The sequence below is a fragment of the Trachypithecus francoisi genome, unplaced genomic scaffold, assembly GCF_009764315.1.
Source record: "Trachypithecus francoisi isolate TF-2019V2 unplaced genomic scaffold, Tfra_2.0 Lachesis_group14, whole genome shotgun sequence".
NCBI classification, from domain to species: domain Eukaryota; kingdom Metazoa; phylum Chordata; class Mammalia; order Primates; family Cercopithecidae; genus Trachypithecus; species Trachypithecus francoisi.
This window is the reverse complement of record NW_022681459.1, coordinates 28,889,336-28,904,132: the sequence shown is the minus strand read 5'-3', so window position 1 is coordinate 28,904,132 and position 14,797 is coordinate 28,889,336. Positions and strand designations below refer to the sequence as shown.

Below are 14,797 nucleotides of genomic sequence, written 5' to 3'. Positions count from 1 at the left end.
TTCATTTCAGAAGAGGAAGAGGGAGGTGCTGGGGTCTGGGCAAGTCAGCAATGACCGGCACTCTTTTTTTTTAATCAAAAAAAGATGAAAAGTAACTTTTTCAGGTGCAGTCACTCTTCGGTCATTGGTAATAGGCCTGCAGATGCTGTCCCCACCCGAAGGCAGGAGCCCTGCAGCTGTGTGTGCTGGCAGCACGACTTCATCGTGGGGCGTTTGCGCCCCCTGCTGGCCCAGCCACGCAGTTTTCTTAGCCAGGGAGGTCTTCTGGCCCGGCCTCGCAGGAGCTGGTGGACAGTCACCCCTGCATCTGGTGAGGGTGGAATCGGAGGAGAACCATTCACCAGCTTACGACAGAGCTGTGTTCAGGCTCAGTAGTTCTTCCCCAAATGTGGAGGGAACATGGTGGCCTGGGAATGCAGGCTGCCCACCGCCCTGGGCAGGCACAGTGAAGGCTCCTCCTTGGGGTGGGGGAGGCTGCCTCTGGGCCGGGTCTCCCTGTGCCCTGGTGCGTGTCAGCCGCCCAGGCAGGTGTACCAGGCCTCCCTTGCCCATGTCCCCTGTGGAGAGCTTTGTACAGTGCTGTCCTTGCCAGCGCCCTGCGCCCTCTGACTCAGCCCCTATGCCAGGGCCATCCTCTCTTCACTGGCTGCATAAGTGAGGCTTTGGAGTATTTCACCTTCTTAGATTGGCTTCTTTGTAAAGGTAGATTGAAAACCACTCTTGAAACCATCTAGTGTCTGAATCCTAATCACTCATATTATCAAGGTTGAAGAGAACCTTTAGTCATACTTGTATTAATCTATCTCACCAAATTCTCCTGCTGGGTTGCCATGGGCACGCAGGGAAGTTTACCCACAGCCCCTGGTGTTGCTCGCCTTTTCGGGGCTCAGCCAGGCCCTGGCAGGAGTGAGTGCACCTGAGGTCGCAGTCTCTCCCGGCCTCTGGGCACAGTCACTTCCCATGTCTCACTGCTGGTGGACTGACCGGGATCCTCAGGGACCGGCCCACGCCCTCACCGGTACTGCACGGTACTGCTGAGGTCTGTGCCTGCCCCAAGGTCTCGGGCATGGACCCCCAGGTGGGCTGCATGGGGGTGTGGCTGCCTCTGACTCGCTGTGTTCTTGAAGGCATGAAGACCAAGCACGCACTGCGCCACCACATGAAGCTGCACAAGGGCATCAAGGAGTACGAGTGCAAGGAGTGCCACCGCAGGTTCGCGCAGAAGGTCAACATGCTGAAGCACTGCAAGCGGCACACGGGTGAGTCCGGGGCCCGGGCCGCACCAGCCACGGTGCTCACTGCATAGGGAAGCCAGGTGGGCCGTTGGGGAAGACAGACACAAGACCCTTCCTCTTTGTGACTCCCAGTGAGTGCCTGGTTCCCCAAGGGAGCTTCCTGGGGCCATGGTGAGTGGCTGTGTGTCTCAAAAGGTTCCCCCCCGCCACCCCACAGAGGCCTTATCAACCGCAGTGCATGCTGCACAGCTCACCTCGAGCATTGGGAGACTGGTCAGTCCTTACATGTCCCTCCCATTCAGCTGTTTCCCCCACAGGAATGTGCACAAGAAACAGCGACCAAACAAGGGCCAAGGATGTGCGTGCAAGGTTGCTTTTGTGTTAGGGAAGGTGCCGGAAGGTCAGACATAGCCTCGGTAGGGCAATGGCCAAGCCATGGTGCATCCAGAAGAGAGCAAGGCATCCCTTGCATGGCGCACACCACCATGCCCAGCTCATTAGTTTATTTTTGTAGAGACGGGGTCTTGCCATGTTGCCCAGGCTGGTCTTGAACTCCTGGACTCAAGCGATCTTCCTTTGGCCTCCCAAAGTGCTGGGATCACAGGCATGAGCCACTGTGCCCGGCATCAGCTCTCATTTGAATTCGTCAAGTTTTGAAGAATCACATTTATTTTGTCTGACCACAGCAGTTCTGTTGTCTCTTATGCTTGGCGCATCTGTGCCCTCCTTGCCATGGGTCCTGATTTCAGTTGCTGTTTTCTCTCTCGTTGTCCTATCACATATGCTGCCTAAGAGCTTCGTGGACTAAGGGAGGTGTGGATACATTAATGCTTTAAAGAAATTCCCATCGTTTTTCTCTGTGGGTTCCACTCTCTGTGTTCTCAGACAGCCTTTCCCACATCTCATGATTTTTTTGATACGAAATGTCACCATGGAAGCATAAACTTTCCAAGCCACACTTTGCCGGCTGAGGCTGGAGATGAGCGTTCATTGTCCACTGTTTTCTTGCAATTCACCTTCTCCTGAAGGTTCTGCAGTTCCTAGAGCATGTCAGGGAGAAGACATGCTCTGATGTGGACTTACAAAACTCATTAAACATAGGAAGTTATGTGCGCCATTCTCTGCAGGGATTAAAGATTTCATGTGTGAATTGTGTGGGAAGACATTCAGCGAGAGGAACACGATGGAGACCCACAAGCTCATCCACACAGGTAAGCAGGCGCAGCCTGAAGAAGCCTTCGGGGCTGCACACGGCAGGCTGCCGGGGCTGTCTGAGCACCTGCGGGGGTGGAAACGACTGTTTTATTATCTAGACGGTTCCAGAACATTTAGTGGTGTCTTGGCTTCATGGTGGCCCCTTGGCCTCTAAAGATCAGCCCGCCACGGCTGTCAAGTATTGCTTCGCTTCTTGAATTTTCTCATATTGGTGCAGTGATGCAGCTGCTGCCGGCGGTGCTCCCCAAGGGACAGAGGCTCTGTGCTCACGTGTGCTCGGGGACCAGCACCGGCCCTCTCAGGATGGGCAGGGCATGACAGGCTTCTTGCCTCGTGCAGCAGGCCAGGGTCATTGGGATGGCTACACTGGTGACCTACGTGTGTCTTCCTTCCCACGTGCATGTGTGTCTGCGTGTGTGAAAAGTGGGCAAGCAGTGGACGTGCTCCGTGTGCGACAAGAAGTACGTGACTGAATACATGCTGCAGAAGCACGTTCAGCTCACACATGACAAGGTGGAGGCGCAGAGCTGCCAGCTGTGCGGGACAAAGGTGTCCACCAGGGCCTCCATGAGCAGGCACATGCGGCGCAAGCACCCCGAGGTAAGCTGGGGGCTGTGCCCCTCCCTGCCCCACCAGCGGGCCATGCACCGGACATCCCCACGCGGGCACACGGCCCACCTCCCTCTGCAGACCCCAAGTACTGGAGGCGGGGCCTGAGTCTTAGGTGCCTCTGGGACTGCCACTGCCTGCCACCACATAGGAGGCGCTTGTGAGTGCCTGGGAAAGGTTAGGAGAGCCTCAGGCGGACCTTTGCTAAGGTTATAAATTACATCCTCCCTGAAATTATGGTAAGATGGAAGCACAGCCCTGCCACTCCCCCAGTTCTTCCCACTCACAGAACTAAATGTGCAAAATGGGGGCGCAATGGGGTGGTGGGGCCGAATATGACTGAGGATGGGGAGGGGGCAGGCAGAGCCCAACTGCCCTGAAAGCCTGCTCCACAGGAAGGGCCGGGATGTTCCATAATTAAATGTGCTTTAAGGAGGAGTACCCTGAAAAACAAAACCAGGGGAAAACTTGGTTGTCACGTCACGGAAAGGAGTAGACTCTTAGCGTAAGAGCAGCAAAAGGAGTTGTGAACACAGGTTTGACTCCATAAGCACTTAGAACAAATACAGGCCAAAGGAAAAATAAAAAATCTGGGCGGGGCGCAGTGGCTCACGCCTGTAATCTCAGCACTTTGGGAGGCCAAGGCAAGTGAATCATGAGGTCAAGAGATCGAGACCAGCCTGGCCAACATGGTGAAACCCCGTCTCTACTAAAAATACAAAAATTAGCTGGGCATGGTGGCCGGAGCCTGTAGTCCCAGCTACTCGGGAGGCTGAGGCAGGAGAATCACTTCAACCTGGAAGGCGGAGGTTGCAGTGAGCTGAGATTGTGCCACTGCACTCCAGCCTGGGCGACAGAGCGAGACTCAGTCTCGATAATAATAATAATAATAAATCTGCATAGACCGTGACTGTCTTAGGCAGATAGAGCCTGTTAACATTAGCGATAACATGCAGTGGCTGAGAAACGTGCAAGGCGCACTCAGGGTGTACATGGAGAAGGGAGCTCACGCAGGAAGAACCACCATGGTGAGAAACACACGGAAAGGCGTTCAGCTCACCGCGCATCGCAGAAACACAAATGGTAGCGGCGGAGGACAGCAGCCTTTGCCTGTTGAGGGGTGAGGAGGTTTTAGATTCAGAGTGACCACACGGGCCGGCTGGCACGAGTTGCTCCCCTCACTGTTGGATGTTTTTGTTGAAGGCAGCATCACAGTATTTCTCGAGTGTTTAATAAATGATTATTCCAACCCCTCGACATCCTGCAATAGGAATGGGATTCCGTTAGTGATAGTTGAGCAGTGTGTTTGCCTGCACACACAGGCTTACACGGATCCGAAATTGTGAACTGCTCATCACATACGTGAAAGAGCAGTGTATGTTGTGCACATACATAATGTGTGTATATACAATATACGTCACACACATTGATGTGTACACATCAATGAGACAGGTAAAGGAGGGAGCAAAACATCCCACGGTGATTTTTCTCGTGCTCTTGAAGTTGTGGGTACTTTCTTGTCTTCACGTTTTTCTACATTTTCCAATCCCCTTTAATGAAAGCGGCTTCCTTTTGGAATTGGGAAAGCGCCGTCTGCTTCAAGCGTCAGTCCGTCGGCTCCTTAGTTTGGGGGTGATCCAGGACATCGCTGTGTTCCTGTTCCTCCGCAGCCTGATCAGGCTCCCAGGGCGGTGCAGGGACTCAGCCTGCTCTCCGGTCCGGGAAGCCAGGGGACCGTGCCTGCATACTCTGCCCTGTGCCCTGCTCAGCGGGAGCTTGGCTTCCCCTGAGTTCCATTGCTTCCCTTTTCATGTAGTGGCCGCTGGTGTTTTTCCTAGAAAGACAGAGTCGGGGGAGCAGGAACCCAAAGCGCCAGGACCACCTTGGTGCCCCAGGGGCAGGGCAGGCCCTACAGCCCAGGCAGCAGCCCGTGAGCAAGGCTGGCGTTGGAGCGGTTCCTCTCCACGACTGTGTGGGTTTATAGACTTCAGCGTATTGATAGAGTGTGCACATCACTTTTGCACACCGGAGTTTTGATGTGCATAGCTGGGTGGAGAGGCCTTACTGATAAAGGCGTCTCCCACACACACTGTCAGGCAGAGTCCTCTCACCAAGATGAAACCACTTCCTAAGGTGGCCCGACTGCATGTTCACCTTCTGTGTTCTGCTCCTTCAGCTGGGCTGTTACCTATCCCCACTCCCCTCAAGCCCAACCCAGACAGAACCAAGTGACTCAAGAGGAAAGCCTTCCAGACCCAGGGAAGGTGGTGCGGGGGGATTTTGTCTTTGTTCTCGAACCAATTTGTTTCTCCAGCCTTTTATCCCATGCTCTCTGTGTCATTCCTTTTCATCATCTCACACTTGTTTCCCTCTACATTAACTCAAACAAATGCCTACCAGTGATGTGATGGGCCAGCCAGCCAGGGTCCATCCCTGCCCTCCTGGACTTTACGGTCTGGGTAGGAAACAAAGAAAAATGAGTAGTAGACAGAGAGGCAAAGTGATTACTAGAATAGAGGATATGGAAGAGATACCCCCAGACAGCAGTGTGAGGGGAAGGAAGGGGACTCGGGTCGGCTTTGTGTAGCTGTGTGTTTGCTGCAGTGAGGCCTGGCTGGCTGAGACTGGGACAACAGGGGTCCCCCGAGCCTGTACCCATTGGTGATGCCACAGATTCAGGAGGAGGAAGGTGTTCACTGGAGTCAGACTACCTAGTTAGGTTAAACTAGTTAAACTGTTGGACTAGTTAAACAGGCATAACTACTTACAGAGATTCGGAATGTTTTAGGGTACTATTTTGTGACTCCAAGCTACGGTTTTCCTCTTCTATGAGCTATGGTGGTGATGGTGGTGTTCATGATGGTGGAGGAGATGGTGGGGGAGATAGTAATGGTGATGGTGATGCCACATGGTGGTAGTGATGGGTGATGCCACATGGTGGTAGTGGTACTGATGATGATGGTGGTGTTGGTGATGGTGGAGGAGATGGTGGTAATGGTGGGGGAGAGTGATGGTGATGCCACATGGTGGTAGTGGTACTGATGGTGGTGTTGGTGATGGTGGTAATGGTGGGGGAGATAGTAATGGTGATGCCACATGGTGGTAGTGGTACTGATGGTGATGGTGGTGTTGGTGATGGTGGAGGAGATGGTGGTAATGGTGGGGGAGATAGTAATGGTGGTGGTGATGCCACATGGTGGTAGTGGTACTGATGGTGATGGTGGTGTTCATGATGGTAGAGGAGATGGTGGTAATGGTGGGGGAGATAGTAATGGTGATGGTGATGCCACATGGTGGTAGTGGTACTGATGGTGATGGTGGTGGTGGTGTTGGTGATGGTGGAGGAGATGGTAGTAATGGTGGGGGAGATAGTAATGGTGATAGTGATGCCACATGGTGGTAGTGGTACTGATGGTGATGGTGAGTGTTGGTGATGAGGGTAATGATTGTGATGGAGGAAGTGGTGGTGGTGTTGGTGATGCCACATGGTGGTAGTGATGGTGATGGTGACAATGTTGGTGGTGATGAGGGCAATGATCGTGATGGAGGAGGTGGTGATGGTGTTGGTGATGGAGGTGGTTGTGGTGGTGATGGTGGTGACGATGTTGATGGTGATGATACTGATAGAGGTGGTAATGATGGTGGTGAGAGTGGAGAGTGCATCCACAGCAGTCTGGTTGCTTTTGCTCAGGGTCCTTTGCGAGTGTCACAGTATAGATCTGTGTTCAGTGTCAATGAGTTACACTGGAGTCTTCAAAGCCATTGCAGGATTTGTTAACTTAAAACACTTACTGACCAGCCTTTGTTTGCTGTCTTTTCCAAGAAGGGACCCAGACCTAGTCATGGAATGTAAATTTAACGATGCACTTCTCTTCTTTTTTAAATGAGTTACATCCACAAAGCATAGCCTGCTTTTCCCGTTTTTAACTTTCTTTAGTTGATCAGAAATTTAAAGATGTTTGAAAAGCTGTTTGGGTGAAGCATTCTTACAGGCAGGCTCTTGCTAATTTTATTTTTTAGCCCCTCCCCTTGATCACACCTTCCCCGCATGTTCAGCTGTCTCTGTACTTGTTTTCCATTGTCTTATGGTCTAATTAGGTCATCACAAGAACAAACACAACTGCTGTAGCAGGGTGTGAGCAGTGAAGGTCACTTACTTTTGGGCAATATGCACTGAGCTGGTGGGAGGGGCCCTGTGGGCACACGGGGTGTACTGAGGACCCTGTTCAGTGTGGCCATCGGAGGCAAGGTAGGGGCAGGACATCACTTCATCACAAAACCAACAAATGAAAGCACTTGTGTATGGATTCAACTGAAAAGTACAATGTGTAAGGCACAAATGTCTCATTTTTGGTGATTCCTCATAGAACAGGTTTACTCTACCATATCTTACCTCGTTGTGGTCTTCCTTGGAGTAACAGAAGCACCACTGAAACCTCACCCCTTTGGTGCGGGGCCAAAAAGGGAGGATACAGTGTCCCCCCCGGGGGAGTGGACGTGAGATGATACAGAGGCAAGAGCATTGCGGGAGCGTGAAATAAGGGGGGAGGATGAGCCCTGGACTTCTGGACAGTTTCGAAGTCAGAACTGAACAGAGGAGACTGGGAAGTGTGGGGGATGCCTGGGAGGGAAGGGCAGGAGTAGTGCAGATGGTCCTGAGGCGTGTGTGGCTTCTGGGTTCCCGCCTGCATCAGCAGCCCCGACCCCCAGCTCATGCCCTGTGCTCCTCATAGGTGCTCGCGGTGAGGATCGATGACCTAGATCACCTCCCGGAGACCACCACAATCGATGCCTCCTCTATCGGCATTGTCCAGGTGAGTGGCAGAGGGCTCCAGGGGCTCAGAAACATTGGGGTAAGTGGACACCTGCAGAAGGGACCTGAGGGGCTTGGACAGGCCGGGAGGGAGCAACTCTGGGCAAGCCTGTGGCTGGGGTCACCTGTTTTCTTGGCTTCTCTTCCCCTCAGAACCTCTTAGATCATCTCCTCGTTTCTGTAGTTTCTGTGACCTCAGTTTGTTGAATACTGGTGTATCTCACCTTGGAAAACAGCTGTTTTCCAGAAAAAAAAGAAATTAGAACAATTGGCTGGGCACAGTGGCTCACGCCTATAATCCTAGCAATTTGGGAGGCCAAAGCAGGCACATCACTTGAGGTCAGGAGTTCAAGACCAGCCTGGCCAACATGGAAAAACCCTGTCTCTACTGAATATACAAAAATTAGCTAAACATGGTAGTGCATGCCTGTAATCCCAGCTACTCAGGAGGCTGAGGCAGGAAAATTGCTTGAACCCAGGGGGCAGAGGTTGCAGTGAGCTGAGACTGTGCCACTGCACTCTAGCCTAGGCGACAGAGCAAGACTCTGTCTCAAAAAATAAAAATAAAAAATGGAACAATTATTAAATTGTTCTAAGCAAAATAAGCTTAAACATATCGATTAAATGAACTTAGTTTTTAAAGAAATTTTTAGTTAATACTAAATTTTTAGTCAGCAAAAATTCATTTCAGAGAATGTGTCACGCTCTCAGTGATCTAAGATCACATGTATGCCTCTTGTTCTGAAATAGCACTTTAGAATACAGTCTTCATGAAGGGGGTTGGGTCCGGCTGAGTGACGTGTGGAAGCTCCAGCCTCAGCCCCAGAACCCACAGGCCATTTCTACCCTTGGCAAGTCACAGGCATGGGGGGAAGGGACGTCCCACTATGACCACGCCCACTATGGCCACGATGTAGGCCCACACTGGGTCTGTCTGCCACTGGGTTAGGATCAGGTCGTGTGGAACAGTACAGGAAGCCAGAGAGGAGTGGCAGGTGACCGACCACTCACCAGCCACCACTGCCCCACAGCCTCTGTGAGCCTGAGCGAGTCTGGCTGCAGAGCCAGCCTGGTTCAGAAGATGTGGTCACAGCCCAGCAGCGCCCTGGACACTTGCAGGGAAGTGTGCAGGGAGGGGATCCAGTGGGATCATCACTGCAGCTGGGCCCTTGGTTCCTTTCCCCTGCAGTTTTTTGTGGGCAAATCTATTTTAATTCAAAAAATAATTTTTTTTTTTACAGTGGATTTGTTACAGCCTTGGGGAAGAGAGCCCTGATTTGAAAGCATTTTTAGCCTTGTTCTAGGAGCTCACTCGGGTGGAAACATTCCCCTTTACCCAGTGGCTTAAAAGGTTTCTAAAAAGTGTTTACATTTTAGCAGAAAATACAACTTGTAAAAATATGACTTGTTGCCGGGCACGGTGGCTCACGCCTGTAATCCCCGCACTTTGGGAGCCGAGGTGAGCAGATCATGAGGTCAGGAGATGGCGACCAGCCTGGCTAACACGGTGAAACTATCTCTACAAAAAAAAAAAAAAAAAAAAAAATATATATATATATATATATATATTTCTAAAGATCGGGGCAAGTTCCTTTAGTTGCAGAAAAAAAAAAATTATATGACATATATATATGACAACTCATGTTGTTGTTTTTTTTTAATCTGCAACTAAAGGAACTTGCCCCGATCTTTAGAAATACGAGACCCAGCTGTGGTCACTGTTTCCTGTGGCAGCTCGGTGGCCCACGAGCCTCCCCACTGATTCGAGAGTATGTCCAGGGCAGTGCTGGGGCTGTCCTGGCTGCTGCATGATGTGACCGAGTAACCTGGTTCTTGGCTGAAACTGATTTTCCTGCAGCCTGAGCTGACTCTGGAGCAGGAGGATTTGGCCGAAGGGAAGCACGGGAAAGCTGCCAAGCGAAGTCACAAGAGAAAGCAGAAGCCAGAAGAGGAGGCAGGCGCTCCGGTGCCCGAGGATGCCACCTTCAGCGAATACTCAGAGAAAGAGACCGAATTCACAGGCAGCGTAGGCGACGAGACCAATTCTGCAGTACAGAGCATTCAGCAGGTCAGTCTGCTGCTTTATCTCCTGATTAGGTGCCGGTCACTTTCCCTGAGCATGAGAGCCCTGTGTGTGTGTGACTCCATCTCTTTTTACTATACACAGTGTACATGTGGACTTCATGTGGTTGAAGGCAACAGACATATCCTATTTTTCACTTAAGCATGTTTCATGTAAGCATTTCTGAGTTCTGACCTACAAATCCTGCTTGTCATTGTTAGCAGCAACAGCCATTCTAGCATGTTGAAGAGGGATATCCCTGCCCGGGTGGGAATTAGGTGGGCTCTTTGCAGTTTGGGGAGATCACAGATGGCCTCCCCAAGTCCCCTTATCATGAAAGCTCAGCCCTGTACATTTGCTGACTAGCTGGAGAGCAAGGATCCCTTGATCTGGAAGGTGAAGGCAATCCCACAATCCCACTGTCTTGACTGGAACCTTCTATCTTGCTCAGCCTTCGTCACTTTTGCTTTTGAAGCCTCTGAGTGTTTGATCAGTCTGTGTCTAATACTGCACGTCTCTCTCTCGATCTGGGGGATGGTAATCTTGATTGCAAAAGTTCTCCATTTATTTGGCCTTTCATCCCTCTCCATGAAAGAGAATGCTTTCTCTTATTAGCGATTAGTACTGCAAATACTTTTATTGCTTTTTGTGGCTTTGTGGTGGGATTTTCATTTACCAACAGCAGGGCACTTCAGAGGAATGAATAGAAAAGGAAGCATGTTTTCTCTTTTTCATGCTTACTTTTTTCTTTTTTTTTCTAGCCAGTGAAGTTAATTTGTTTCTTAGTTCCTTCTCATTGCCTTCATGATTGTGTCTGTTTCTTGTTTTTCTTTTTCGCTGGAATTTTTCCAGAACAAAATTAACTCCGTTTCCTCTTTCACGAAAGAATGTCATGCTTCTTGTTCCTGGGGTGCGGCGTGTGGTTATTCCGGCAGGGTAACACGGAGCGCATCCTGGGGAGGTCCTTGCGTTCCCTGTTTTGCAAAAATGAACCGATTTTTGTTGTGTGTGAATCTTCCAGGTAGTGGTGACCCTGGGTGACCCAAACGTGACCACACCGTCGAGCTCAGTTGGCTTGACCAACATCACCGTGACCCCCATCACCACTGCAGCTGGGACTCAGTTTACCAATCTCCAACCGGTGGCCGTGGGACACCTTACCACCCCCGAACGCCAGTTACAGCTGGACAACTCCATCCTGACCGTGACCTTTGATACCGTCAGCGGCTCGGCCATGTTGCACAACCGCCAAAATGATGTCCAGCTCCACCCCCAGCCAGAAGCCTCCAACCCCCAGTCTGTGGCCCACTTCATCAATCTGACCACCCTGGTCAACTCCATCACGCCGCTGGGGAGCCAGCTCAGTGACCAGCATCCGCTTACGTGGCGGGCAGTGCCCCAGACTGACGTCCTGCCGCCCCCGCAGCCACAGGCACCCCCACCGCAGGCGGCCCAGCCCCAGGTGCAGGCGGAGCAGCAGCAGCAGATGTACAGCTACTGAGCTGCGTTCCAGGAAACTCGGGACAAGAACTGCAGAGGGATGTTTGGGATTTGTTTAGATTTGTTTGCTGGATACCAAACAACAAAAAGTCATACATTGCAATGTACGGTTGACTTAGCTTTGCAGAGTATCTCCAGATCCCCCGCCAGCAACCATTACAGTCTGTCAGCTTAAATCTAGCAGTGACCTCTGGCAGGCAAGAGTTTTAAACTGGATGGGGTTCCACACTATGCCTTACCAAGGCAGTAAGTCCTGGGCCGGGGCCCCATCTGCCTCCCCTTACAGAAGCAGTGTTCACCTGACAGGGTTCAGGAAAGTGAAGCTGAGAGAGAAGCAGGATCGTAAGAGGCAGGAGATAAGTTATTAGGAACACAAATGTTCTTTTTTCTTTTAGAGCTTGGTTCCTGTCTGAGAACAGACGGTATTCACAGGTGGCAGCAGGGAACATTTTCTCCTCGCTTCTGGATTTTTTTTGGCAAGCGAGCAGATAGAAGTTAAAGTAACGTTTATTCTCTTTGAACTAGGAGTTGAGTTGCTTCTTATACAACTATGGGCTGAAACTACATGAGGTGTGCTGAGCCGCATGTGATCCTGCAACCTTGGAGATCATCAAGGTCATCATGGATAAGGGGTCACGTGAGGTCACTGACTGCAGCTCAAAAGGCATCTTAGTCATATCCGTGAATCAATTCCCAATGGAGTTTTTTTCCTTTTTTTAACTATTTCAAACATACATTGTGTTCAAGGCTGTTATGGCCAATATTGTGTTTTAGTTTTATGTTAACATGATAAAGTCGTGTGCACTGTAGGACCATCGGTCCCTGTCCACCCTTCACAGCTGCCCAGATGCAGAGGGTTGTGCGGCTGTGAGGAGTGAGCCTCCCTGCGGCCGCCAGCGGCTCCTCTGGGTTGTCTCAGGATTCTCTGCAATCCAAATGTGTCCATTCTGGCTGAAGCGCAGCCAGTATCCCGAGTGGAAGAAATGGGGGGAAATTCATATTTTCCTTCTGTTTAAACTTCAATCCCAACGGTTGGTGTATTTCATGACCAATTTTCTATAAAAATATTGAATGAGTTTGGCTCTTTACAGTGGAAAAGTGTAGGTATTTCAGAACCACAGAGAAAATGCTATTTCCTGCCAGGTGGTAATGAAAGCAGAGAGGCTAGTTCACTACTAGAAGCATTAATTGCCCCTAAAACTGAATGTGCGGTTAACAGCCAGGTCTGTGTGTGCGGGGACACGTGCTGTCACGTCTGTGTACCAGTTTCGGGGCAGGGGCCAGGGTTGGGGGAGGCACCCAGCCCTCCTGCCCACCACAAGAAACAGAGAGGTGTGGGGAGAAGTGTGCGCTTAACTTTCCTGGTACTCTGTTGAACACTGGCCACAGTGAGAGGACAAGCCTGCCTTAATGTGTCCTGCTTTGCCAGTTATCCCAGATCCTGTACTCACTGGGAGTCCATCTTGAGGAAACACTGGCATGGCTGAGTAACTGATGAAGAGCAGTCCTGATGTTGCCAGCAGAGCAAAGGATGGCTGTGTTTTTCAAAACGCCAACTTTCTCAGCACTTCACTCCAAACAGCAGACTTTAGAGGATAGGGCTGGAATTTGTTTTGTGCAATATATGCCTTCGTGAACTAAGGAAAGTTCATCCCCAGGCAGCACGCAGGAGGGTCTGCAGGGCTCACCTCCTCACCTCACCCACCATCACTCGTGCCCAGCTCTCACCACTCAGTTGAATAGTGGGAGATCATTTGACTTTTAATTTATGAGAATTATTTTATGTTATTTATGTATATAATTAACTGTTTTATACATAATAGTTTCATCAAATGAACTCGGGCTTGGGGTGATATTGTCTCCATTCTCCACATGCAAGTGCTGCAGGCATCCATGGAATCAGCAGGAGACCAGGGCTCCTAAGATATATTTTTAAAAATCAGTATCGATTTCTTTTTGCCTTTGCAGAATCTGAAGGGCAAATGACCTCGCAGACACTCCCAACGGGCTTTGGGCTCATGACGAACCACCCACTAGCATCGATCTTTTAATTCCTCTTCTCTATAAAATAAAGGCCTTGAAAATCACAATTTTATTTTTTTAAAGAAGTTGTTTTAGTGCCTAGAGTAAGACCGCATCAAATGTTTTTAAAGAACCTAATTTAGATTGTGTGGTATATACCACTGCTTATCTCAATAACAGACACCTCATACTTCTTGTTATAAGTGAGAACTCTAAAGAAAAATCTAACTCCCAAGTTTTCTGTAAACATGTGGTCTTAATAGGGTCACTGTCTGAGGCAAAGTGGGTTGTCTTAAAGCAACTGCTACAAATTTGCATAAAAGAAACTAGATAGCAAAATACAACCAGCATGTGCCACCCAGCCAAAAGAGTCCTCAGCTGTACGTGGTTCTGCGTGTTGATCATTGTGACAGGAAGTATTTCGTTTTTTAACTGATCCAAGGTGCACAGATGTATTCATAAAGGAAGACATTAGATCCAGCCATTGTGGCCACCAGGCTCTGTGGACCCATCTCAGTCGAGAATTTGTTTTGGACCCGTGGCTCCGTGCATCTGTGGACTCGAGTACCATCCGCTGGTGTGAGTCTTGCAGGGAGGCCACAGGTACAGCTGCTCCCTGTGAATCCGGTCTCTGGGTTGAGAAGGGGCCCGGGCCTCTGCAATGCTCTAGCGTGTGACATGTTCTCAGGAAAACGTTCTGTGCCAAGTGCCGCCTCGCTGTGTCCAGCATGGGACTGCACTGGAGGGTCCGGCATGGAAGGCAACCTCCTGTACCTCTATCATTCCCATTTGCAGCATCCAAAGGCGGAAGGCTCATGGCTTCCCCGCTAGAGGCGGCATCTCGGGCTTTCCCGTTGGATTTTGAAAGGCATTAAGACTGTTTGGAGATGTTGGGTGTATTTCGTGTCACATCCGTTTGTATGATGATGAATAAAAGGTGCTGTGACCCGTGTTTTCAATGGCTGGCCTTCTGCTCCCACTGCCTGTTAGGAAAGGTGGCGTAGTTGGTATGCTTTGAGAATGCTCACATTTCTGCTGTCAGCCACATCTTGATTCCTCTCAGGTCCAGAACTCATGAAATGTTTGGATTATTTGAAATGTTCCTGTAGATATTGAGGTATCAGAAGCTTTCACAGGGATTGCCAAAAAAAAGAAAAGGCAACAAAGAGGGTACATGTAGCATTTTTTTGTAAAGCTTAGATCGCGAAAGAATAGGCACCAAAAAGACCAATAGTTAGAGGCGAATATTTCAGCAGGCGTTTCTTTGGGCAGATGGTCTGGAATGACCCCTTATCTTTTGATCAAATATTAAATGATGTATTCTAATTTTTTTTTTCTTTT

At 50.1% G+C, this 14,797-nt stretch overlaps 1 protein-coding gene and 1 pseudogene across 11 annotated transcripts in view; both read left to right on the top strand.

Moving 5' to 3' along the window:
• PRDM15 (PR/SET domain 15) overlaps positions 1–14,415 on the top strand; it is a 77,865-nt gene extending 63,450 nt beyond the window's left edge. For 7 of the 11 annotated variants that reach the window (XM_033232540.1, XM_033232536.1, XM_033232539.1 and 4 more), the window contains 6 exons: positions 1,128–1,259; positions 2,363–2,446; positions 2,875–3,050; positions 7,793–7,873; positions 9,731–9,940; positions 10,956–11,435. In XM_033232540.1, the coding sequence (XP_033088431.1) occupies positions 1,128–1,259; positions 2,363–2,446; positions 2,875–3,050; positions 7,793–7,873; positions 9,731–9,940; positions 10,956–11,435 (1,163 nt within the window). Of the gene's footprint in view, positions 1–1,127; positions 1,260–2,362; positions 2,447–2,874; positions 3,051–7,792; positions 7,874–9,730; positions 9,941–10,955 lie in introns of all 11 variants that reach the window. The other 4 variants (XM_033232535.1, XM_033232538.1, XM_033232543.1 and 1 more) reach the window with 2 other exon arrangements.
• On the top strand, positions 12,056–14,408 carry LOC117096488 (annotated as a pseudogene).
• Positions 14,416–14,797: the final 382 nt, after the last annotated feature.